General features: G+C 42.4%; 2 protein-coding genes across 8 annotated transcripts; one reads left to right on the top strand and one right to left on the bottom strand.

Moving 5' to 3' along the window:
• Positions 1–526: 526 nt before the first annotated feature.
• On the top strand, positions 527–4,161 carry LOC119545647 (zinc finger CCCH domain-containing protein 14). The gene is made up of 5 exons (XM_037851372.1): positions 527–726; positions 813–1,038; positions 1,093–3,381; positions 3,443–3,712; positions 3,779–4,161. The coding sequence occupies exons 1-5, from the start codon at positions 685–687 to the stop codon at positions 4,003–4,005; spliced, it is 3,054 nt and encodes a 1,017-aa protein (XP_037707300.1). The 5' UTR covers positions 527–684; the 3' UTR covers positions 4,006–4,161.
• Positions 4,151–26,601, bottom strand: LOC119545646 (protein crumbs). 7 transcript variants are annotated; one of them, XM_037851368.1, is made up of 15 exons: positions 25,774–26,601; positions 14,225–14,569; positions 12,528–13,520; positions 12,254–12,382; positions 10,430–10,962; positions 10,308–10,349; positions 9,466–10,010; positions 9,301–9,406; positions 9,041–9,235; positions 8,208–8,979; positions 7,957–8,139; positions 6,125–7,888; positions 5,934–6,058; positions 5,454–5,867; positions 4,151–5,395 (listed from the first exon to the last, which is right to left on the bottom strand). In XM_037851368.1, exons 1-15 carry the CDS (start codon positions 26,033–26,035, stop codon positions 5,165–5,167), a joined length of 6,639 nt encoding a protein of 2,212 aa, XP_037707296.1. In that variant the 5' UTR covers positions 26,036–26,601; the 3' UTR covers positions 4,151–5,164. The 7 variants fall into 7 exon arrangements, with proteins under 7 accessions (XP_037707296.1, XP_037707293.1, XP_037707294.1 ...); XM_037851365.1 differs by lacking the exon at positions 12,254–12,382 and adding an exon at positions 11,735–12,079; XM_037851366.1 differs by lacking the exon at positions 12,254–12,382 and adding an exon at positions 11,735–12,079 and having other exon boundaries at positions 10,308–10,325.
• Between the last annotated feature and the right edge of the window lie 99 nt (positions 26,602–26,700).

Here is a 26,700-nt window from a genome sequence, read left to right as displayed (position 1 = left end):
TTGCCTTTAGCAAAGCATTTAGCGTTTCACATTTAACAAATAGAAAACTAAACAAAAAAATCCTTGTTGACCTTTGTTTTTATTTTTCTGCTCTCTATCTATTTTTATCAATTAATTTTTATTTACTGCATTTCCTTAATTTATGCCTACATTTTAACCAAAAAGGTCTAAAAATGTTGATATCCAAAACGGTTTAAACAAAGGAAACAGCTTATTACGTACAAGTTTCATGATCTTAAATTAATTAAAGGAATAAATATGAATAATTTTTTCAATTTTTAAATTTGCCCCAATGGTATATCGATTATTCTTGACCACTATAGTCATCCCTTCGAGGCGAATGGCAAGGACTATTTTCAAAACTTGAAATTTTGTATTAAAATCTGCTTGCGTGCTTTACAAATTTGGCGAAAAAAGAAAATTAAATGAACTAGATTCAATTTAAACTACCCAAACAAGCTGCTAAAAAAGTACTAATAAACATTTTGAACTCCAATTAGAATACCCCATATGAGGACCGCCCACCACTAGTTTTGGATATCGGAGCAGCTGCGATAATTATTTTTTGGGAGATTTTGCCATTTTCGCATGTTACAAAAAAAGTCGAATTGGCCAACAAATAGACGTCAATAGATAAATGCCCCGAAGAACCGACTGCTACAACGGATAGAGAATCAAGCGAACATGGAGTGCAATCTGGGGAGCGAGATTGGTCAGAAGATGCGCGTAAGTGATTTGGGAAAATCAATGAACTCGTAATGCCCGTTGAAGGATTACCCCTTAAAATAAATGTTTTTATATCCCTTTAATAGAGTGCCGTCAAGGCGAAGCTGCTGGAACTGGGAACAGGAGGATCATCTGGTTTCATAGACGACGAACTGCCGGACTACGTGATGGTCATGGTGGCCAACAAACGCACGAAACAACAGATGAACGCGGAGCTGAATCTTTTTCTGGGTGATCAGACCGATCTCTTCGTCACATGGCTGCACGAGGTACTGCAGAAGCTCCAGGAGGTCACACTGCCCACATCCAGTGGTAAAGGAATATCCTCTTCTTCGTAGTTCATCCATTAACTCCCATTTATTTCAGCTTCCGGCAAGAAGCGAAAGTCTCGTGGCCAAGGAGAGCCTACCAAATCCAAGGAGAAAGAAAAGGAAAAGGACAAAAAGGGATCCAGAAAAGATAAGAGGACAAGAGGAGAGCTGTCGGAGCCACAGCCTAGTTCCACGGACGCAATGCCCGTCATCACCTCCATCACAGATGTCTTTGCCGAAGAGTTACTGGAAAAGGCGAAGAAAACCATGGACATCGATCTTAGTGCCAAAGACGAGATACTGCACAAAAAGAAGAAGCGCGCATCCATCGAAAATGTGGAGACATCGGCTAGCAAAGAGCAGGACTTGCCCGCCGTATCCGAGATCAGCTCCACGACCAGCGGTGTCAATCGGCAGAAGGATCTCGCCGAGCTGGCCGAAATCCAAAAGAAGATTCATGCCGCCAAGAAGCATTTACGTCAGATTGGCGAAATCGGGGACGAGAGCGACGAAGACGACGAGGATCTTTTGAACCTGAGTGCCCAGGACGAGTCGGTGGATCAGGAGCCCGAGGATGAGCCGCCGCAGACGGAGCCGCCACCAAGAAAAGCCAAGAGTCCCATTGTATTTAACAGACGCGAGAAGACACCCGAAAGGCGTCCAGAGGCTGAGCCAGAGATTGATTCCCGTCAGGAAGCGGCGTCGCAGGAGACAAGCCCTAAAAGGGATATGGCGACTGAGAAATCTAAGGAAGACCGCTCTGAGCGAAAATCCGTGCACGATCGTCTGGGTTCCAAGGGCCAGCAGCCGGCAGAGCGCCCGCAGCGCAGCCAAAAGGAGCTCTATGTACCGGCCCATCGACGACGCAGTGAGCCTGAGGCCAGCAAGGAGCGGAGTCAGCGGGAGCGCTCCCGGGAACGACGTTCTAGCCGTGATACCTCGAGGGACACCAACCGGAATCAACGCCAGCGTCGTTCGCCCAGTCAAGAGGCTCCCAGTACCAAACAACGCATTGGTTCCCGGGTAATTGTGGCCGTGAACAAGCCGCCAGAGCCGTCGGACGATGAGGACATGGCCGATAAGCCAGTGAACTCCGTTATCAAGATCAAGCCCAGGCCGCAAGTTTCTCCCAGACGGCAGGCCTGTAAGAACCTCCTGCTGCGAGCTGTGGCCGATGCCCAGCGATCCACAATTCTGGCTAAGACATCATCGAAAAAGGAGACTGAAGAAGTGGGTAAGATAAGCAGCTCTCTAGGCAAGCGCAAATCAATGGATAAGAATGATAGGGTCCCGGATCGCGATCGGGAAAGGGAACGAGGCAAGCGGAGTGCACCGGGCAACGAACTCTTTCGGCGCACCACCCGGGAGTTGGTGGTCAATGTGACGCAGAGGGATGGCAAGCGTACACGGAGATCCAACGAGAGTCGCGCCGAGATCAAGGTGGTGGAGGAAGAATATACGCCTACTTCGATGACTGAGCCAATCGAATCGTATGTGCCGCAGCTGCTGGCCAATGTGGATGAATTGGATTTGCACATCAGCTCCCATGACGAGCCAAGTCCCAGTTCCGGAGCCCTCAAGACCCAGTTTGTGGTCACGTTAAACGGCGACAAAGCACTCGGAGGAAACAACAGCAAGGGAGGCTCCTATCGCAATAGGCCGAGCAACTCACGAAGACGCTCCTCCTCGCCAGTGTCCACGCCACAAGTGTCCTCATCCAGCGCTGAACCGACGTCCACGACGGCGGACAAGCGACGCCGATCGAATCGGGACAGGAGCTTCTCGCGCTCGCCAACACAGAACAGTGGGTCGCCCTCCCTGCAAACGACACGGAGTCTCAATCGCAGCGAGGTGCTCCGGCAGCCACAGGAGATCAAAAAGATCATCATTAAGAATGACACCGATGAGGATGATGAAATGCACGGTTCACCGAAAAAACGATCGCCCAATAAACGCCAACAAGCGGCGCCAGCTACCACCTCGGCCAATGGCCACAAGGACAATAAGGATAAAGCTCCAATTGAGGATGGCTCCACTACTCCCCCACTGCCGGCCAAACCAAAGCAGCGGGCGGAGAAGAGACCTTCCAGCAAGGAGAAACACATAAGATCTAGTTCAGTGGAGGCGCCAGCGGTAGCCACGTCCGCCGGCGCCTCAATTAGCACTTCCACAGCTACCAAAGCCAAGCACACGCCCATACGCTTCACACTAAAGAACGAGGACGAGCCGAGTGCAAATAAAAAGCGACGTTCCGGCAGCCGAGAACGCGTTGCAGTGGGTCCGGAGAAACGCAGAGTACCCATACGTAATGCGGAGGACAGGAAGTACGACAACCTGCCGGCATGTAAGTATAAATCATATTTAATTGAAACTATTACTGAAGTCACTATTTTTACTCTATTTAGTAAGCGCGGTTAGCGTGGATTCCACCGTGCTGAAGGTGAACAAACCTAAGGAGCGCTGCAAGTACCATCCTAACTGCACGAAGCAGTTCTGCGAATACTACCATCCGACGGCGCCCTGCAAGTCCTTCCCCAACTGCAAGTTCGCGGACAAGTGCATGTACTCGCATCCCAAGTGCAAGTTCGATTTGGCCTGCATGAGCATCGACTGCAACTACGCCCACAGCGGTCAAAGGGATCTTAGTCATGTTCAGCTGGCGGCGCCTCCTCTATGTAAGTTATAACTATTATATTTCCTATGCACATTTATTAACTCCTGCCTCTGTATCCATTTGACAGCCTCTCACGTCATACCCGTGCAGAACTACAAGTCGATATCGGCTCCTGTGACCTCCACGACAGCGACTACGATGTGCAAGTACTACCCCAACTGTTCCAAGTTGGGCTGCACCTTTTATCACCCAAAACCCTGCCGGTTTGGCAAGAACTGCGTGAACAAGCTGGAGTGCATTTTCTACCATCCGGAGATGCAGAGCAAATTCAAGTGGGTGGCATCTTTGGGCTGAGCTAACCAATATACTATGCGTTGAAACGATATTTAGCAAATGTACTCTGGACTCTCTGAAATCGGCCTCTATTCGATACCAATGTCTTTCAATTGTATGATTAGGAAAGCATGGAGTCTTTTCTTTCTATATACACGGAGTTGTATACCTATTTAATCTTGATTTTTATTTGCATTCATCCTATTGCTTATAATTATTAACTTTTATATTAGTCATTAGCAGCTCTCTCACTGAAATGATAAACAAAACTAAAGTTTGTTGTTCATGCGGATTTGTTTGCATTCAAACCATAAAGTACACGTCATGCTAAAGTTGACGAATAAATTTAGCAATAGCTGCTACAAATTGGAAAAAGGATGGATTAGTTTTTATTGCTATCTACGGCGTGGCTTTAACTGGGTAAGCCAGATATTCTAATGCCAAATAACTGGACAATCAATTGGAAAAAGTCGAAATATTTAATATTTATTATATAGTACAGTCTCTTAAGTTTACGCTTAGAAATTCTAGAGCAAAATATGTCTTTCATTTGATTTACTTAATCAATAGTTTCTCAAGTTCTTTCTGGTTGTCATTGCTTTTCGTTACTATGCATTTTTTTTGTTATAAGGCCACATTTACTGATATATATACTAGCGTATATATAGGCATATAGGATTTTCGGTTTTTTTGATATCGTATATAGCTCAGCTAATTTAGTTTAAGAGTCGGCAAACAATCCTATTTACAAAAATACTCGTACAATACATATTTGAAGGGCTTCCCTGCGGAATGTGGAGGGGGTGAATCGGTGTCGGAGCTCAACTTTGTTCGCAGCTTTAGGATTACATATACGAGAAATCGAATACTGAATCTAAACTATCGGAACGTAACTACATAACGACTATAGGGCGGTACGTCTGTCATCTAAACTACTAGAATAAATAGACAACGGCATTATTAACTAACTAAAGCGTAGGCAGGGATTCGGGGGCGAGTCGAGGTGGAAGCCTGGCTGCTGCTGTTGCTTTGAGCACCTTAAGATGTAAACCGTAACTAGGGGCGAACTTAGTACAAAACATTGCGTTACTCCTACAGCTAGGTGTATATGGGCGGATTTAAAAATATCTTTTGTTTGCTTTGCTAATCGTCGCTCTTGCTCAAAACTCAAAACTGAAAACTAAATAAGTCGCTCTTCCGGCGGTGGCTTCAGCACGTTGTCCATTTCCAGCCTCGGGTTGCAGTACTCCTGGGCGCTGGGGCTGTAGGTGCCCCTGGTGGCCCGCTTGTTCCTGGCCATTACCAGGAAGGTGCCCAGCAGGGCTCCCGCGATGAGCAGCAGTACCACCACCACGGGAATAACAATGATTGCGATGTCTGTCGTCGAGGGTCCATCTTCCTTGGCCGTGATCTAAAGTGGACATATGATATTATCTTCTGTTTAAAAATCTATCTGATATCTAACTCACCGGTGCCGTGCAGTTCTTGCCCGCGAATCCTTCCGTGCACTCGCAGTAGTAGTCTGGCTTGGCGCCACAGGACTCCACGCAGCGACCGCCGTTGGAGCAGAGATCCGTGGCGTTACAGGGATCCGTGAAGTTGCAGTAGGCGCCGCAATAGGGCTTCTGGCAGATGCACTGGAAGGAACCGGGCTTGTTGAAGCACCGACCCAATCCGCCGCAATAATCGCGGTCCAAGCTGCACTCGTCGATGTCGTTTTCACAGCGAACGCCCTCGAATCCGGTGCCTTGACATTCGCACTCGTACCTGCCAACGAGATCCTTGCACTGGCCTCCGTTCTGGCAGGGATTCGATTCGCACTCGTTGATGTCCTGCTCGCACAGACGACCCGTGTAGCCCAGGCTGCACTTGCACATGGGAGCCTGAGAAGGGGAATGTGTTTGGTTAAGTAAATACTCCACAATGCTTTCTAGTTCTAAGGTACTTACCACTCCTGTAGTCAGACAGAGGCCACCATTATCGCAGGGCGTCAGTTCACAGAAGGGAATGTCACAAAGTGGGCCCTCGAAACCGGGAAAGCAGGTGCAGGTGAAGTTGTTGCCAGTCGAAGCATCTGTACGAAGATAAGATATAAGAGTTAGTAATCTTTAATCATGACAATTTAGTAACTTATACTTACTAAATCCATTCTGGCAGGTGGATCCGTTCCTGCACGGCTCGTTCTCGCAAGTCATCTGCTTGAGCACGTCGCACTGGGGACCAGTGTAATCCTCCGGACAGTCGCACAAGTAAGCGGCGATCAGATCCGTGCAGTTGCCACCATTGTGGCACGGCTGATCCGCACACTCGTCTATGTTCTGCTCGCAGTGCTGACCCTCGAATCCTGGCTGGCACTCGCAGTAGAAGGCCGCCACCTGGTTGATGCAGGTTCCATTATTCATGCACTCTGTATTCAGGCACTCGTCGATGTCCGTGCCGCAATCATCGCCCTCGAATCCAGCCTGGCAGGTGCAGGCGTACTCATCGGATGGAGCTTGGCAGAAGCCGGCATTCTTGCAGTCCGCCTGGAAGCACAGTATGCAGCCCTCCTCCGGACGCGTGGTGTTCAGTCGGAATTGGGCCTTTAGCTGCACTGAAACATTTTCGGTGCGCGGATATAGCTCGGCATTGGAGAAGTAGGGCAGCAGAAGATCACCCACCCTCGCCTCGCCCACACAGCCCTTGAACTGGGAGCCCTGCTGGGCAGACAGAGTTGAACCTCGAGCTTGCCGGGATTCCGGCATGCCACCCAGATAAACCTGAGTGCTGGAGGCGATCACTGACTGAAAGGCGGCTTGGTCAATATCCGTGGAGAAGGCTGGCGCCGGATCCACCATCGATTCCCAGCCCTTCCAGCCGCCCTCTAGTTTGCCATTGTGGGCCCTTAGGTAAATGCGACTCCACTCTCCATCCGTGTTCTCCTTCTCGAAGCGAGCGGACTCGCCGAAGTGTAAAGCGCTGAGCTTCCAGGTGATGGTCACTCGACCTCCGTTTACACCAATCTCAAAGAATCCGTCCACATTGTCGATGTACAGAAGAGTTCCGCCAGCACGAGTGCGGAAGGCTATATCGATGACCGGCTTAAGAGTCTGCTTGGGAGCCGCTTCACCCACGATCTCCTCTGGCGGTGGCTCTTGGAAGTAGAAGAAGGCTAGCGGGGAGCGTTCCTGACCCGTAAACGTGATGTTGGTCAGACACTCGTAACCATCGTCCAGATTTTGGCACACGCTCTGGCCCGGACAGGTGACCAGTTGGCAGAACTCGATCTCCTGGCAATCCTTGCCCTTGTAGCCATTGGGACACTTGCAGCTGTAGTCGTTCCATGTGTTCCTGCACTCAGCATTGTGGCGGCAGGGATTCTTCCGGCACAGGTCATCGGACACCTCGCCGGGCAACACAGAGGCGCGATCGATGGTCACAGCGCCTAGTGGCTTCGCATTCACTTGGACGTCCGTGACGTTCAGCGAATACATCTCCACAATCAAGTTGAGTGAGCCATTGCTCACCTTCACGTCCTGAATAATGCCCTTAAAGTAGTCCCTGCTGTCATCCGCTTCCTTGGGCACCGTGGTGTCCTCGATGGGTACTCCTGCTCCCGGAACTGCCGAAAAACCCGGCTCCGTGGTCGCTCCCAGAAGGGACTCGCGTGTGGGGGCAGGTCCGCCCAAATAGAGCACCTGTGCGTCCAGCAGACCCGTCGTCGACAGCGTCTTGCGGAAGTACTCGGTACCATTGAGCTTGACCTGCACGAGCGTCTGGTTGCGCACCACCTCGATCAGGTGGTTGTAGCCGTTGTCCAGCTTCTGGCCACCGACGGTGTAGGCCTCCGGTGTGCCACTAAATTGCATCTTCACCAGCAGCTCGCCGCCATGCAGTTTGGCAGCCACATAAGAGTCGCCAATATCTGTGGAAGTATAATAAGAGATTTAAATATGATCCTAATTATGCTGAAATCTTTCTAGCTTTACTAACTTTTAGTGGGGGCCTTGCGAGGATCGGTGCCCAAGTAGAAGACTTGACCAGTGGGCTCACGGGTTCGGATGAACATGGAAATGTCCAGGATAGATCGAATGGCCCGCCTGGCGACATCCGTTGTCTCCACAATCACAGCCGAGTGCGTAGTGTTCTCGTGGCCAAAAGTGGCTGCAGTCATATCTGAAATTAGTGAATTTTAAATGTTTTAGGATCAGGATAACATTTTAACTTAATTCCAGACTGCTTACTATGCTGACAGGTGTGCCCGAAGAAGGGTCTTGGACAATGGCATGCGAAGGTGTGCCACAGATCCGTGCACTCCCCATTCGAATGGCAGGGGTTCGGTTTGCATTGCTCCGTGCGTGGACATCCGCTCTGGACATTCTCCAGCTTGGTATAGCTAACATTAGCACTCTGCTCATCGGGAAAGATCCATTTCCCATTGACCATAATGTCCTGCATGCAGCCCACAAAGGCTGACGGCTGGTGGGTGAGGTGGCGCAGATAGGACTTCAGATTGGGAATGGTGCCGCCCAGATAGGTTCGTGGGAACGAGGGCTGACTGTTGTTGGCAGTCTCGTAGGAGCCCACCGGAAAGATGGCCTGCTCGTCGTTGGCCGAAAGCACTAAATGCGAAGTGTTGATGGCCACAAACACCTTGTGCCAGTTGCTGTCGTTCAGCTTTGAGCCAATGAAGACTCCCTCCCACTTGTTCAGCAGCGATGAATGGAGATTCAGTCGTCCGTTGATCAGTTCCAGAATATAACTAACTGGCTCATTCTTCTCGCCCGTTGTTCCAAAGGCCAAAACTCCATTTGGTAGAGTGGTCCTGAATTGCAGATTAATGTCGTAGCCCTCCTCGCGTTCCGTGGTCACCGAAATCAAACTGGTAGCCACCATGGAAAGGGTTGTGGTCTTCTCGCATTTATCACCCTGGAAACCGTTCTCACAGGTGCAGTTGTACAGGTGGGTTACCTCGTTGACCAGGTAGGGCAAGCAGGCGCCGCCATTTAAACAAGGCTGCAAAGAAAAATTTGATAAAGATTATCTATTAAGATAAAATAAGTCTAAGTTAACATACATTTTCTTCACAACCCTTAAGAAGAACAGAACAGTTCTTTCCTCCATAGTTCGCATCACAGTCGCAGTCGTAATCATCTATCTGGTCATAACAAGTGCCTCTTTGGCAAGGATTATAGCGATCGCACTCATCTATGTTGATCTCGCAGTGGGTGCCCTCGAATCCAGGTTCACACTCGCAGGTATAGGTGCCAATCTGTAGAGAAAAACAAGGTGAAGATTATATCTCAAGGTTCATTTTAGATCTAACCCATCACTTACCCCATCGTTACAGCTTCCATGTTTGCTGCAGGGATTGCTATCGCATTCGTTTATGTTGATCTCACAGTTTTTACCAATAATGCCTGGCACACAGACGCACTCATATCTAGGAATTAAATAAGATTAGTCTATGAATCGGCTTGGATTAAGCTGTATATAACTCACCCGCTGGCATTCTCAAAAGTGAAGGGCTGACTAAACACCTTAGGCAGATCCATGATCCGGTTCATCTGGTAGATCGTCATATTGGACCGCTCCAGACAATTTCCATTGTACTGACAGGGATTACTCTCGCACTCGTTAATGTCCTCTTCACAATTCTTGCCCTTGTAGCCCCTGTGGCAATCGCAGAAGTAGTCCTTCACCTTATCCAGACACTTGGCTCCATTTGTGCACGGATTTGAGAGGCATTCGTCGATGTTCAGCTCACAATTCTCTCCCTCGTAACCTGTGCCACTGCAATCGCACCGGAAGCCACCCAACTGGTCGATGCATTGGCCCCCATTCAGACAGGGATCTCCCACACAGTCGTCTATGTCGATGTCACAGATGCGACCCGTCATTCCCGGGATGCAGTTGCAGGTGAAATTGTTGATCTTGTCGATGCATGTGGACCCGTTCGAGCAGGGATTACTGCCGCACTCATCGATATCCACTTCGCAGTTCTCGCCCTCGTATCCTGGCTGGCAAACACATTCGTAGGCATTGATCTGGGTGGAAATATTTATGAAGGTTTTTTTTAAATGGGCTTATCAAAGTAATACTAAATTAAATTTTGTCATATATTTATTATCTAAAGCTAAGGGGTTGCTCTATTACGTAGGCATTTTATAGGGACGTTAGTTCTTTTGAATAAAATGTGTATACTAGGATCTTGCTATTTAACTTTTTCATCGAGCAATCTACATATTATTTGGGAGAGACTAGCTTTTTCATATCATTAGGTATCTAATCATGGTGTCTGGAATACAGAAAGATCTGAATATCCATCAATAGCCATCACTCACTTGTCTCAATATCCGATGCTTTCCGAATTTAAAGAAAAACAACTAATTACACTTTAGTAACAGACAAACGTTCATTTACCAAAAGGCAGATTCGGATCCGAATCCGACTGCCCTCTACCTACCTTGTTGTGGCACGTGGCGCCGTTGAGGCAGGGAAAACTGAGACACTCGTCCACGTCCGAATCGCAGTGGACTCCGGTGAATCCGGGTGTGCAATAGCACTTGTACGATCCCTTCTCGTTCTTGCAGATGCCATTGCCGCAGATCTTCGGATGCAGGGTGCATTCGTCGACGTCGTTGCCACAAGTTCGTCCAGTCCATCCTCGCGTGCACTTGCACTCGTAATCTCCATTTGGTAGATCCACGCATTCTCCTCCATTCTGGCAGGGTTGGGTGGCGCACTGGTTGCACACCTTGTTCTCCGGACAGAGGCACTGGTTCTGGACACATACCATCGGCTCCTGGCAGTTGAGTGGGGAGCAGCTTTCGGCCTTCTCGCAACGATCTCCGGAGTAGCCTACGGCACAGTAGCAATGGGTTCCGTTCATGGAGCAGGTGCCTCCATTCAGGCACTTGCCATTGGTGGCATTACAGTTGATGGGGGTCAGGGCCAAAGCAGACGCTCCATCGCCCGTGCTCGTTTGACAGTTGTAACCTGGGAATATTTATAATGATTAGTTTACATAGAACATTTAATAAGTTAAATGTTAAAATCCTTTACTATTAAAAAAAATATATATTTGATTATTGTAAAGATATTTTCAAGTGTTTACCAAATATCAATTGTTTTACTAAATCTACTTTTCTACATATTTACAGTTAGTCTATCAGGGGTTGCACTAAAAGTTTATACAATACATTAGATTTAAACTAGAGTCTTGGGTGAATCCGTAGTATACATAATAAATAACTATTTAAAAAGACCCAAATAAAATAAGTCAAGTACTCGCAAGAGTCATCAAATTGAGATTATCAATATTATTTTAGATTAGATTAAAATTATATTATTTTTATAAACGCTTAAAGTTTATATGTCTGTTTATATTTGTCAAATAAAATCATATCTTAAATATATATCTTTGTATGTATTAAAGCAAAGATTCTGGGCACAAAAATAAAGATAAGTGCAGAATAAATACATTTATCTGAATTTGTTGGCGTCAACGCTTTTGTTAACTGTTACTGACCACATATATATATATCATTTGACCTATTTTGTTTAACTACATAACAAAAATTCATATCTATATCCCTACTTATAAAGTGGATTCAGGCAGGACTCTAGTCTCAATCAATATCAATTTAAATCCAACAACTTCAAGGGCCATTAACCGCATGCAAATAAAACTCATTTAAGTGGATCTCATCGTCATCATCGGCATGCACACTTTTAGGACAACCCCGGACCACGGATATGTATGCCAAACCTGTGTATCCACTAGCACAAGTACAGGTATAATTGCCACTATAGCCCAGGCAGGTGCCACCGTTCAAGCAGTTTTCTTGGGGACATGCATTCAGGGAGGCCGAGCGTTGGGTGTTCGGATTGGATTGCAGTTGATGTTGTTGTTGTTGTTGTTGTGGTCTTTTGCTAGCCGTGGTTGTTGCCACCGTTGCTCGAACTGTTGTTATTGGTGGTATCTTGGTGGTGGTTGTTGTTGTTAGGGTGTTTGGACTAGCTGGGATAGGGATTGCTGTGGTTCTTGTCGTTGTTGTTGGCTCTTGTTCTGGTGTCGGTGTGGTTGTTGTTGGCAGGCAATGACCAATGGGTCCTACGTTTATTACCCATTGTACAATATAAGATTGAGGCATTAGGTTATAGCCATTAAATAGGATACTATATATACAGTTAGTGTGGATAATGACAGTGTATTTTTAAATAAGCAGATGGTACTATTTTTGTAACCCTCTTTTTAGCTAGGTACTCCTCAATTCCGACGACCTACTTAGTTTTAGCTCACAACGCTTGCGTTTGAGCCACTCGGGCGATATGTAGCGCTTCTTCTTTTCGCTGGGGCACAGCGTGGAGTCGAGTAGGTCCAGCTCCAGAGGAGTCAGCGGCTCCAAGTCGGAAGCTTATGTTTCCCAATTAGTTTAAAATTAAATATAAAGGAAACCAAGACCATTAAACCCAAAGTAAGCGTATAAAAAATAATGCGTAAATGTCATGCAATGTCCATGCTATCCCGTAAACCATAAAATATTGGAACTGCAACTCACCCGATGAGCCTGGCTTACACACGCACTTGCCGCCGACGCACTCCGAGTCGATGGGACACTGCTGGGCGCAGCTGGGTGCAATTTGGCACAGTTCCCCAGTGTACTCCGGCGGACAGAGGCACTGGAAGCCGATGGCCTTGTCCAGGCAGGTTCCTCCGTTCAGACACTGCTGCGTCTGACAGGTCATGGGTCGATCGCAAATCTCACCGCCCCAGCCATCCAGACACTGGCAGGTGTACCATCCATAGGTATCGAAGCATCTGCCGCCATTCAGGCACGGATTCTTGTCGCACTCATCCACGTTCGTCTGGCAAAAGGCACCCGAGTAGCCGGTGCCACTGCAGTCGCAGCTGAATCCATTGATCCTATCGATGCAGCTCCCATTATTCTGGCACGGCTGCGAGGCACACTCATCCGTGTCCACCTCGCACCTGGCACCCGCATATCCCTTGGGACACTCGCAGGCCAACGCTCCACTTCCTCCAAGGACCACGCAGGCTCCATTGTTCAGGCAGGGATTGGTCTGGCAGAGTGGATGAATATTCACCTCCGTCTCGCAGTGCTGACCACTGTGGTTGGGATCACAGAAGCACTGGTAATCTCCGCGAGAGTTCTCCAGGCAGGAGCCACCGTTCTCACACGGATTCTTGGCACACGGTGATCCATTGTCCTTCTGGCAATTCTTTCCCGAATAACGGGCCGTGCACCGACATTCGTAGCCCTCGGGACTGGACGAGCAGGTTCCATGGCCCATGCAGGGATCATTCAGGCAATAGTTGTCCGGCAGTCGGGTGAACAGGTCGTGATCGCTGCAGGGACCCGGAGTCAGTGGGCAGACGCCAAAGACCACATTCTGCACCGTGGAGTTGTTCACGAACTGCAGACCAGGTCCGTCCAGGAGACAGCCAGAGAAGGAGTTGCCCAGTATCAAGATGGCATCCTTGTAGCCGATGTCCTGGTTCGTCAGGAACTGACTGTTGTACGTGGAGTTGGCTGGGGAGGAAATTCGGAAAAAAATATTTATAAGTTTTAAAAACATTTTAAAAGTTTTATTAATTTTAAAAGAAGAAGTTACTACTTTGGGATCAAAATTTTAATACATTTTTGTTTGAAAAATACACGTTTTTCTTTCGCTGTGAATAACTTTTTTCATTGTTAGTTTTTTTTGTGGAAATTTGTCTTAAGAAGCTTTTGTCTCTTAATTAATTTTTAATTTATTCTTTTGGAACTAACTTCTTTTGTTTCCGTTAGCTAAATTACTGATGATACTTATCCCATTGTTGTGCCCTCCGCGTTAAGTCCTCTTTAAATATAGATGAGGCTTTTAAAACAAGTAGGCTATTTTCTAATTTAACGCTAAGTGAATTTATTGTATTCTGGTAATGACTTAATTCGATTAAATTACTTCCCTGGTTTATCTTTTCAGAACCTATTTCCTCTAATTATAAGCTCTCCGCACGTATTCTTCACCATTGTTTAATTGGTTTTCCGAATGAGTTCATCATTACCCATTCCCCTTTCCTTTTAGCCGACACAATTGCATTGCTTAACCCTCGTGATGTGATTCACTCCCAAGTGCTTTGCCTCATTTCACGATTGTCCACGGTTGACCCGATTGGGTGGATTCTAGGGGTTCTCATTCCGCTAGGAATCCAAATGGGGACACTCTGTGTTAGGGCAGTGGGATGGTAACTCACCAAATATGCTTGCCGCACGATCCACATGCAGGTAGAGATTTCCGTACTCGTATTTGAACTGCAGCGTGTGCCAGCGGTTGTCCAGCAGTTGGTAGGGCAACTTGACATCCAGCCGGTTGTTGGGCCCATGGACCGCCGGTCCCGCCAGGGAAATTTGCAGAAAGTCATTGAGCACTGAGATTACGATGGAGTTCTTGTTGTACTGCTGGGCGAGGATCTCCCCTCCGCGGCACGAGCGGAAACTAATCGCCGAGTGGTCCCAAATGGGCATCGGCGTGGTCAGGCGGAGGTAAGTGGAGCCATTAAAGTACGCCTCCTTCGTTGGCACCGCCACTGAGGCGACATCTGCAGGAGAAGATCAAGATTGTCAGGGTTAGTGGGATTAAGACTTGCACTTGAAGAAAATGTAGGGATAATCCCAAGGAAAAAGTTTATAAAAATCGAGAAATAATAATAAATATACTGAAAAATAGCAAAAAATTGATATATACACATAAAGTTATCCTCCCCTTACTAAGAAATAAAGCACAGAGAAATTCACATTAAATAATTATATTAACCTTTTAAAAATAAGTTCCTTAATAATCCTACAAAAGCGTATTACTCCTAATTTATAAAATTATCTTATAAACATTTTCTATTTTCCAAAACCTAAAATGAAAGTTTAATAAAACCGGAAACTTGAAGTAATCCAGTGTAATTTTTCGCTGAATGCAACAGACTGATGGGTGAAATGAATGAAATAAAAGCATGACAAGGCCAGGTCGGTTCGGGCCAAGTCGGGCTCTCATTTAACTAATCGCATTTCATTCGCATTTGGCCAACGCATTTGTAACCGTAGTAGACTTCCTCATTTCGCGTATTTGGCACACGGCAAATGGCCAATTGGTTTACTTTGGCTTACATTTTCCCAGCGCTGTTCGTTTCAGCATTTTCATTTTCGCCGCCTCTTTGTCCATTGCTCTCCAGCTAAGAAAGTGTTTTGTCTTTCGAGTAGCATTGACCAAATTAGACGAGTTGCCGTGGCACATGCCACTTAAATGGTAATCAGTTAAAAGGCCCCCATCTCTTCAACTTTCATTTGCGCTGATCACCAAAGCGCAGAATCAATTCCCGAAGCAAAAGTAGAAAAAACAGCAGCCGCAGACCAAAAGACTCCATAACTCCATGACTTCAAGTGGTTTTCTTCAACGTTTTCAAAACAAAAACGAAAAGATCGCAAAGCGAAATTAACTAGCTTTCTTGGACTGATTAAAGTGCACAAGGCGTTAAGATTTGCAAAAACCCAACTGTGAATGTACCATATGTACATAAAAAATAAACAGACTTGCATGTTCATAAGCTGGTTTTCATCAATAGTCTACAGATCAAACAAAAAAAACCCAACAAAAATCTAAAAACGGAAAGAAAGTGGCACAGGAAAAAGTTATTAGCGAAAGGAAATGGGAATAAAAAATAGGGAAACTTGGATTTTTGCACATTAATCCAATTTATGTACAATATTCATGTAAATTAGATAATTGATGGATGTAAAATGAGGAAGGTGTTTACAGGAAATGAATATCCTTGTTTTATCATCGTTACTTTTCTTATACCATTCGTATTATTTCTTAATGTCGGTATAAGATATTTTTAGCATTTAAACGCCCATTTTGGTTAATAATATTATTGCACATGTCATTTGTATTGGTTATGCCGATTTAACAAGTGGGTGTCTTTCAAAAACATATAAGACCATTGTCGTTTCAATGGCACTGTCCAACTTAAGGTTTATTGCCAAAAACAAAATGTACGTATCTGTTTTCTCGTCAATAAAGTTGGCACATGTGTACTTATTTTTGCACTTCCCCACACAGAGAAGAGATCGTTTTAGCACCTCCTAACTCCGGTGAACCCGTCCGTGGTCCGCTGTGCCCTTTGGGCTGCCCTGACCCATGGCTGCCACGAGCTTAGAAAGCGCTTGGGGGACCTCGACGGAACCCGAACGATGTTAAAACAACGGACAGCAAAATACAATACTTTATGAGGCCATCGATTTTGCCGCCTCTGTTTTTAAGCGGTCTTCTCAAACATTTTATTTCGTATTTAAAGGCGATTTGCTATTTGCATTGACAGTACGGTTTGCTTGTCATTTCTGTGATTATGTGTGCCAGGTGAGAAAGGGGAGTGGCCGGGGGCAGCCAAGGTGTAGTCAGTGAGCAAGTAAATAAGTCGCCAGCCAAGTAGCTCATAATTATATTATACTCACGTACGAAACTATGCAGAAAAGTATTCAAAAGTTAAACGGCAGAAATGCTATTAAAAACAACACACACGTACACAGAGAAAAACTAACATTTTCCAGATTTAAAGGAATCAAACGACTTTTGTATACTATTATTCGTTCTCTTACAAAAATAAAATATTATAATATTAAAATAATACTATCTATTTAAAATTAAAGAATCCTAAGAGTGGTACATTTTTTAGACATCCCTAATAAAATTGATTTTTTATTCTGCACCACCATATAAATACCTACAGAACCTGATTTATTGGCTTGCCATGCGCTTTTATATAATCTTAGCATGGACTTCTGAGATTGGTCGTAAGCAAACGGAACGGAAATTTCATAATCATAAGCACCGACAAGAATTCTATTTTTCTCATTTATGTATTTTTGCCGTTTGTTCGGTTTTCTGTTTATTATTTTTATTTCAGTCATGAATGACTCGACTTTGGCTTCGAACTGGAACTGCAAAACTCTGGTTTAATTCTCCTCCAGAGAGCTGGAGAATTCTTTTTAGCGGTGCCATAAACAGTTTAATAGTTTCTTTCGTCTTTTGTCAAAAGTGAGCGTTCTGCTGGAAATGCTTTTTAAGCTTTTAATGATGTCGCGCTTGGAGTTTTTTGGGGACAAAGATTGTTTTGTGCCGGTTCTTAGGCAGGGGCGTGGCCAATGGCCAAGACCTAAGATGATCTTTAGAGTATTATTGTGTCAGCTTTGGGATCCTAAACAGTTTTTGGAAATTTAAGTACACAGAAAAAAAAATTGATATGATATGATGGTCAATTTGATGAAATCCAGTATCAATTTGGCCTTGATACGGCACATATCAATTTGATATGTTCGAAATGGTAAAAACGATATTTCGGTAATATCATTTTTACATTAGGCGGTATCAATTTTTTGAAATATTTTTGTTGTAAATTTGATATTATAATTTCAAATGTACATTGTAGTAGATTGGATATTTAAAATACCCAATTTAAATAAAAAATACTATACCAATTTTTTGTATTATTTATTTTATTTTCATATACCTTTTATTACCTATTTACAGTTTGTACTAAATATTTACAGTATTTCTTATTTACATATTATTTTAGATATTTACATTGTGTTTTGTATACTTATTTACTAAAATTTCTTAATTGTGATTCACTTATAATTATAGTTTATATACAATCGTATAAGATTCCAGTTCGGCATCCACCACATAAGCTTGAAAGTGCTCGCTAAAATTTAAAACCTTAATTAATTGAGTAATAACAACAAATTTGCGAAAGACATTCAAGAATATGCAAAATTTTATGAAAAGCAAAAAATAATTAATAGGCATGTAAAAACATCTAAATATAAATTTAAGCGTATTTTAAAATATGTTTATGTTTAAATGCAATTATGTTTATTGTTAGATGTACATACTTATTAATTTTGTTTTTACGCTGACACAGCCTCTACACATACACACGCTTACGCATACGTATGTATGTACATACATAGTTGCACGTGCTTTTGAAAATCGCACACGATTTTATTTTTTTGCACTTATTATGTTTCTATGTTATTATAACACTAGACATATACTCATTATATATGAAGTTTACTCACCTTTTCCTTGTTCTTCGCTAAGTGAAAAACTGAAAATTTACGTCTGACCGGCTTCACGATAAAACTCAAGTGTCAAAAAATCCACTAAAACGTATGTAAGTGCAAGCGAGACAACATGGTCGAAGTAGGCCAATTCGAGTTTCGAATATATCTTTTTCGCTTCCACTCACGTGGTTGATGTCGCCGTATTGATATATCCTCTCTTTTTCGATGTCAAACACTTTTCGAAAAGAGAGAAATCGACAACTTGACATTTTTTGGTATCAATTTGACATTATTTAATGGTAAAAATGATATGTGTCTAAAAAACACAAATTTACCATGCGCATATCAAATTGATCCTGGCTCATTTTTTTTTCTGTGTATTAAGGAAAATTTCTTTTGTACCCAATTTTCTAACTTATTCTAAGTTTTAAATTTTTCTTAATAATATTCTAATGGGTTTTTTACTTTAACAATTCCTTGGATACGAAATATTCATATAACTAAACACGGCAGTTTGAGTAAAGGGAGATGTATAAAAAATATTTGTTTTTTTCCTAATTAAATAGTGTCAGTATCAGTTTTTGTAAAAATTTCACTATTTCCCTTTTACTTACTAAATGGGAAGTTATTTAATTATCTTTTTTGAAAGAGTTTCCTCAAAAACTGTTAGGCCCCTATACTTTGGTAAATCTTCCAATTTAAAAGAGAAAACGCTCTGGATCTTCAATCCTCTGCCAAGATAATCACTCATTTTAAGTTCGCCCATTTCAGATTTCCCATGTTATTTACCACTGGTAAGAAAAAAGTGATTTATGCAAAAGGCAGTGCGCGAAATACACGCAAAGTTTTGCGGAAACGGGTAAGAAAGTACAACCCCAATGCGAATTCCTGTCCCGCCCACACTCACACGTCAAGTTGGCCAAAACGAGAGGCTCTCACTCGTAGACCCAGTTAGCAAAAACATTCAACTCATTGCAACACTTGCCTGCAGTGTAAAACACAACATAAGTAGATGTATGCAAATTGGCTCAGCTCGCTTTGCATCGGTTTTACCTCTGGCTTTGCCCGTGCATTTTGCATTTCGAATTTTGCACTGCATTCTGTTGGTATGACTAATCAGCAGCAGCATATGCAAAAAACCCAACACCAAGTGCAATACCAACGTGGAGTGTCTACGCACAGCTGAGGTCAGAATGGTAGCAGCGATAATAAGGTCCCATAGAGAAAAAAAAACATTTAGGAATAAAAAATATAATAACATATCATTTGGTCATTATAGATAATAGCATATTAACACTGAATAATTCATATGATCCAACTTTGTAGAGTCTTAATTAAACATTTGGTTGTCAATATAAAAATCTTGTACATTATTTGTGTATTCTCTAGCAACTTGTATTATTATTTCCATGCCAGCTGTGTACACTGTTCATATTTACATCGTTAACCAATGTCACCATTTATAAAATTGTAGCTCATGTGAATAAAGCTCGATTTTTTCAAATCTTTTTTAATCTTTTCCCATATGGTTTTTTGATGGTAGAGCTCTTGTTATTTGGTGCGGAATACCTCCCCCTTTTCTCTGAGGTCCAACCCTTATCCCGAGTTGCAGTTCCAATGTTTGGCCACAACAAAACAGGTTGCACGTTGCCAACTGGGCTAACTTGAGCGGTTGCCGGAGATTGTTTTTTGCTTTCCTCACCCACACAGAACAAAAATTTAATAATAATTTTGAAAATTGGTGTGACAATAAATATCACACCATTCAGAAAATAAAGAGAAATGTAGTTTAAAAGAAACTATCGAACAATGATTTTTCTATTTTTTTTAAATATATAGAAAAAATATATTTTCCTCTGTGCAACTATTCTGTTTTTTCGTTGATGCGGGCAACTCTCTGCTTTTGGTCATACTTCAATTGTTTTAAGTCAGTTAAAAGTGTATATGTATGTGTCCATGTTGCCTCACTTGCCAACCCACACGAAAACACGTTAGTATTGTTGAATTAAATTTTTGCTCTAAATACTTTTTACTTTTTTCATAGCTTTTGTGTAACAAAACGCCCACGAAAAATTTCATTTTGCACTCGATTGTTTTGTTGTTTTCTTTTCGCTTATCGGATGTTCAGAAGTTGCATAAATTACTTTTGACCGATTTTACTTTTTTCCGTTACTGTATTTCATTTGTTTGCTGCAACAACAATATTTATTTTGTCTAATTAAATTCGAAATTTTTTAATTGCACTTTAATTGTTGCGTTTTCGTTTTCAGTTTTCGGTGGCTGTTCGTTTTTCTCTATTAATGGAAAAGTGAAAACGTGTCGCGATTAAAATTTAATTATAGCTTGTTGATAATGCGATTATCGGAAGGGCTTAATTACCCTTGATGTTCAATGAACATGAGAGTTGGAGATATATGATATATGGTTAAATTATCTTGAAGAAGAAGAAGATCTTGAACAATGATTGGCGCCAAAATTATTAAACCGGGTTTTTAACAAGGTGTTTAAGGTTTTTGTTTTATTTTTAGTTTGTCTAGTTAATTTTAGGAAATTAAAAAAGTTAAACTAATTTACATATGGCGGGAAACCATATTTAATTACTGAACACCAAATATGGAAATTAATTATCGAGATCCGCTATGAACATTTATATTTTGGAAGAATTCTAAGTGGGTTTTTGATATTTCATTATGTTTTCATAATGGTTCGTCTTTGATATACATATGTGTATATCCATTTATTATAGCAAATAACAATATATTTGTCTAAGAATCTTTTGTTTAACAAAGATAGGGCTCTCTCTTTGGTATAATACTAGTTCCCCTATAGGTTATGCCAGCACTTCTCAGGTGGTTAAATCCCTGTTGAAAATGATTTATTGTTGCGCTCCCTGAATGCGTTTCTTCACAAGATTAGTTAGTTCCCATGTCCATCGCTCCATTCTAAAACTAACACATTTTCAGCTCTTTCATGTCTGACTGCACTTTAGACCCGAAGAATATTTAGCTCTGAGCGATCATTTGTTCCAACACCTTGTTGGCGGGAAGAAAGAATCAAACGAAACTGAGATACAAATGCGTTCCCACACTAATTTCCGCTTTGGCTTCCAGGAATTGTGGTGAGGAAATATTTTTAAATATTTAAATAAAACCTCTTCTATTATACAATATGGTAACAATACATGCGGTCAGAAGCTAATTAGTTTTCATAAATAAACGTTTCCCATGAAAGCTGCAGCTTAACGGACACAAAAAAGCCCGCACCCACTAAAAAATTCGAGTGCGTCGGTTGCGCTCAGGTTGCTCTCATGAAATTGGCACGAAAAGAAAAAAGAAGCTAATGAAATTAAATTGGCACGAACTCCATATAAATAATGATAATGATATCTAAGCATATATCAAGGTTTGATATCAGTGTGAAAATGAATGGGAAAAGTTAGAAGACAAAGATATAAAAGTTGCAACGAGAAGAGCTTTAAATCAGTTCATGATCTAATTGAACTTCTCATAGTTACTTAAGATATAGTTGTTGCCTAACTATAATAAATGTTTTATAAAACCAAAAAAATATTAAGAAATTTTAAAGTTTCTGTTAAAACCTCAAAATTGTAATATCTTGACGGTTTTTCACCGTGTGATTCACCTTCACGTACAAACAGTTAACGTTTATTCATTAAAATCTTGGTTCTGGGAACAGCAAAATGGCTCTTAAGTGAGAAGACTCCCAAAAATAAATGCCTAGAATGGAGCACACTCAAAATTAGAGTCGCTCTTTCTCTCCCCCGCCTGGCGCCGCTGTTTTTCATTTTTTTAAGCCGCTTCTGCGCAGGCGCGCCTGGGAACCAGTTTTGTGGCAGTCAGTGTGTTGTTGTTCCGCCGCTTTCTGTGTGTTGCCAACAAGGCGGCCCTTGTACAAATTCTGTGGGCCTGGAAAAAGGGGCGGCCCAGACCAGTTCACAAACTGGCACAAAGCAATGAACTGTTGAATAAAACAAAACCGAAAACACGCCTGAGAATCTTTTCCGGTGCGTCCCGTCCCCAAAGAGCAGCACCACCACCAGAACGAACCTCCAGAACCTACAGCCTGAGCAAACACAGACTTTGGGAGAATAAACGCAGTATGTGGGCGTTGCACTATGGTAAGGTTTTTAAAGCAAATTAAGGGCTATGAGTAATTATGAAAATATTTACGGAATCATATAAGGAAGTGACTATGCACTTTAAGGAGGTGCAGTAAAATGCAAATGAAGAATTAACCTTTGAAGGTACAAGAACCTGAAACTTCCTAATACAAAATCTGAACTCATAACACATTATTTTTTATTTACTTCAAATATATGTATATTGTATACAATTAGTTCAGAGACTTTTTTGGTTGTTTGGGCCACAACACCATGCTTTTAATATTGTCACAAACAAATATTAAAACCACTCATTCTGAGCCCATTAATTGCCTTCAGAACCCATCCGTTCGTAACTTCCCACCTCAATTACCAAACAATTTGTGTCCGAATTCAGTGCGTTACAGCCCATGGTATCGTTGTTGGTGTGACTCAATGCTAACAATGAATTTTGTTGTTGCTGGCAGTACGCTGCGTATGCAAATAGCGACAGATAAAACGGCTCTACGTGATCACCCCGATAAAGACAATCCAACAGACAGCATTGAACAACGCCCACAAATTTTAAACATTTGTTTGCATCGAAATTTTTTTAAAACCATTTCAAGTAAAAGCGAAAGTTGCAATGTCTTTTGAGTTTGATATTTTTTCTCCCTCATTTTCTCATATTTGTGGTTTTTTGTACTTCGGTAAATTCCCAAGGTGTCTGGCTAATCGATGCAGCCGTTGAAAACAGGCAACGTTGCAACTAAAAAATTGCAAGAACCATACAAAAGACTCGACTTAAATTAACCCTTTCATTTCAGATTTTTCTTGGTGTATAAGGGCATAGCCAAAAATTTAAAGGCTCTTGACTTAGGGGACAATTAGAAAAGTCTATATACCAAATGTTCTAGTTTTATCTGTAAAAGGTCCTGAGATCCAGGGCCTTAAATCATCCTGTCATTTATTACCACTTCTCTCGCTGCTCCTCTTCCCATAAAGTAATGAGTATTAAAGACCCCCTAACCTATAGGGACTGGGGAAAATCAGTTCTTTTTTAGTTATTCTGTGGCTATTTTTATAGGGCTAGCTAACGACTTGCACTAATGGCCAACGTCAGGCAATGGTCGCGGCCGGTTGCGTAGACCCTCGGAACATGGCCCACGGCCCATGTCACGGACGATTGCACTTTAACACTTGACCAGGCCAAAGCACCGGACACCGGAGAACGCGGGTGTGTCCCGCACACAATTTCCATTCTCGATTTCCATCTATGTACTGGTATATTTCCATAAACTCGCGGGGTCACGTGTTGTTATCGTTAACGCAATGCAGGTAGTTTTGGTTCATTTGTGTTTTCCCTCCACTTTTCCTGCGTGCAGAGTACCTGCGCCGCGATTTTTCCCCTGAAAATGATGGATTATATCTGTTTAGGGCGGAAATTCAAAGGAAAGCCAGACAGAAACCACTCTCGAGGTGAAGATGACGCTGATGATCGTCTCGGTCGGTGTCTGGATTATATGTTGGAAGCTGCTATAAACCAGTTGCTGTGATGCCTTTTAGGGATTTCCCAACATGGAGATGGAAAAATTTCATTGTTTCTTTCTTTTGTGGGTTTTCCCTGTCAATCATAAACCAAAGTCATTTGATGAATACAACGATAAAGATGGCACCCATTAATTATTTCCCCTTAAATACCAATATTCCATCAATAAATGAATTTTCAATATAATGTAATCTCTTTCCAAACCCCATGATCTTATCTATCTGGTTATTACAGTAATTCAAAGAAAATGTTCTATCTTAGTATAAGGAAAACCCCAAAAACTTTGAATGTATATCAGAATACTGCATTTCATGATGGAAGCTGCTGTAAAACCAGTTTCTTAAATGCATATCAGGGTTTTTTCTCACTAAGATGGAAAACCTTTCTCTTTACCTGCATTTTATGGGTTCCCCGCATCATTCATGGGAATACAATTTTAGACAAATCTTAAAATAGAATGTAAAGTTAATTATTTACTAGAGCAATCTACAACTTTGATTTAAAACTAAAAATTCTTTACTTTTACCTGGAAGCTGTTTAAAAACTGGTTTCCGAAGAGCATTGCAGGGCTTTCCCTGCTATGGGTGCTGGAAAGGCTTTCCCTATCTCTGGCCCCTTTTTGTGTGTGTTTCCTTATCAACCTATCAACGGAATTGCGGTATTGCTGACGTTAAGTTGGCCGCGCTTTTGCAACTGTTGTACTTCACTTTCCGGCCAAAAGATAAGATTGCGAGCAACAACAGGCGGATGGTTGGCCGGTTGGAGGGTTGGAACTCGGATTGTAAATAAATAAACCAAAATTTTGAGGTCGTTTTTGCACAATCCGATGAAAAAAGGGGCCAGACCATGCTAAGCCCCGGACAATATGTAACAGATAATTACACATAATGAGTCAGCAAGAGTTGTGAATCAATTATTATGATCATTATGCGATAAGTCTCACAGATTGCAAAGAAAATGCAGACAAACAAGCTGTTATTACCGAAAATTCATACCGCAATCAAGAAATGCATACTTGGAAATTTGTTATGTTTCCGGCATTATTTATTTTAGAAACTTTATTTCAGTGCCTAAGCTAAAAATGCGAAATAATACTGGTCACGTTATTAAAAAATCTCTAAACAGTCATCTGTATTAAATTCTTAAATTCTTAAAAAATAAGGTGGTTAAGTCACATTAATTTGATTAACTACCAGCGACTAAAAAGTATACATAGGTACCATATTACTAAATATAAATTTATACGTAACCGGTGCTAATACATTTCTAAGCATTCCTTTTGTTTGCAAGATAAGACCGAACACACATCATCAAAAGTGAGAAATGAGTGGATAATTAACACAATCCAACTTCAGGTATGCCAGCTTCATGAGTCACTTCTTGAAGGAAAACCCGTTGAACGAGTTTTTCGGATGCCCAAAATCAATGGAAATGTAAATTCCTTTTAGCCAACATGACTTTTCCTTTGGAAATATCCCCAAAAACACCAATGCCCCTACTCACACACATGTGACCTGTTGCTCTTGTTTCTGGCTATGAGATTTTGAAACATCAGCAAATGTTTAATTTTCAAACTAATGAATGCATGTGGCTCAGCAAATAACCAAATTACAGTCATACTTCTTCAATGTAAACTTTTCTAATAAGGTTGTTTCGTTTATATCAGATGGAAAATTGAATTTAAAATATATCGAAAAAAGTTTAAAAAGTTATTTAGTTCTACACTTTATGATTTAAGGCCCAACATTATTATTAAGTATTTTTAATTACCAACAACAAATATACTTTTTTTGAAGGGTACCAAAGTCAACTATTTTTACTAACTTTAAAACAAATTCGAAAATTGAAAGTTTGGGTACTGTAAGTTATTACATTTTGTAAAATTAAAATTAAAGTTCAATGCGTGGGAGCTCCACTGTAATTTGAGAGTCATGTAAACATGATATTGCTCCCATGTCCCCGGCTATTGTTCTCTCACTGCGGAGCACAGAATGTCCTCGGCTCTGTGTCGCATCTCTCTCCCTCTCTCTGGGTTCTCTCACCTGTTGCTAAGTAAATAAGTATGAAGAGCGTTATCCATTGAGGCGACGAATAAACTGAAATGGCGCGCTTGAGCAAATGCGACGTAATTTGAGCTGCGCTTTTCGTGCGGTCTCGACTTCTAGCTGTTGTTGTTGTTTCTGCTGACGCCGCTGTTGTTGTGGCCGCTGCTGCCTTTGTTGTTGTTGTTGTTAGCCGCTGTTTTTGTTGCTGCCTTGGCTGTTGTTGCTGTTGTGGCGGTGACGCATTCGCGATTATAGCCATGATCGTTGATTTGTTGGCTCAAATCGTGGCTTCGTATTGGAAAGGGCTTCGTTTGGCTTTTTCAACTATACTTTTCTATTCAAATAATACTCATTGAGCTTGTTGTTGTTAATTGCATTCTCCCTTTTCTCTCTCCTTTTCTTCTTTTCTGCTCCACACAAACATCCACACACACACTCGCGCGTGCAATCGGCACTTGGCTTAGAACAGGTTTTTTTTAAAGTTTTATCTCTATTTTCGCTAGCTGTATTATTTGCACACTTTCGCACGCGACACTTTCTAGCCTGAATTTGAATATTGAGCACAGAGATTCCGCTTTGAGCCAACTAATTTGCCATTTCTTCCCAGGCCACGATTCTAAATCACGCTCACAAGCACACACACACACTCTCGCGCGCTCAGAAGACCTGGCTTAAAAGAGAGGTGTGCTGTTGTTGTTGCTGCCCTTTTGAACTGCAAGCAGCACACACACGCGCGCGCGCTCACACATTGGCCAAAACGGGGGAAAAAAGCGTTACGAGCGGGAGCGACCAAAAAAAACACGTCCGACCGGCAAGATAAATTTTCGACCGTTTGAATCGCCGATTTCCGTTTCGCCCGTTTATATATAGTCTAGTGTGACCAGTTCTTACGACGCCAATTAGCCATGTTCTTTTTGGACGCCA

The sequence above is a fragment of the Drosophila subpulchrella genome, chromosome 3R (assembly GCF_014743375.2).
Source record: "Drosophila subpulchrella strain 33 F10 #4 breed RU33 chromosome 3R, RU_Dsub_v1.1 Primary Assembly, whole genome shotgun sequence".
NCBI lineage: Eukaryota > Metazoa > Arthropoda > Insecta > Diptera > Drosophilidae > Drosophila > Drosophila subpulchrella.
Note: the sequence above shows the minus strand (reverse complement) of the source record. Positions and strands in the feature narration are given on the sequence as shown.

What these genes read in the sequence shown, in the direction of transcription:
- LOC119545647 (XM_037851372.1), top strand. Translation starts at nt 685, where the DNA reads ATGGAGTGCAATCTGGGGAGCGAGATTGGTCAGAAGATGCGC. An exon ending in AGATTGGTCAGAAGATGCGC is followed by an intron (nt 727 to 812) that starts GTAAGTGATTTG and finishes TCCCTTTAATAG; the next exon opens with AGTGCCGTCAAGGCGAAGCT. An exon ending in CACACTGCCCACATCCAGTG is followed by an intron (nt 1,039 to 1,092) that starts GTAAAGGAATAT and finishes CATTTATTTCAG; the next exon opens with CTTCCGGCAAGAAGCGAAAG.
- LOC119545646 (XM_037851365.1), bottom strand. Translation starts at nt 26,035, where the DNA reads ATGGCTATAATCGCGAATGCGTCACCGCCACAACAGCAACAACAGCCA. An exon ending in GTGTAAGCCAGGCTCATCGG is followed by an intron (nt 12,080 to 12,527) that starts GTGAGTTGCAGT and finishes TAATAAACGTAG; the next exon opens with GACCCATTGGTCATTGCCTG. An exon ending in CACCTGCCAGAATGGATTTA is followed by an intron (nt 6,059 to 6,124) that starts GTAAGTATAAGT and finishes ATCTTCGTACAG; the next exon opens with ATGCTTCGACTGGCAACAAC.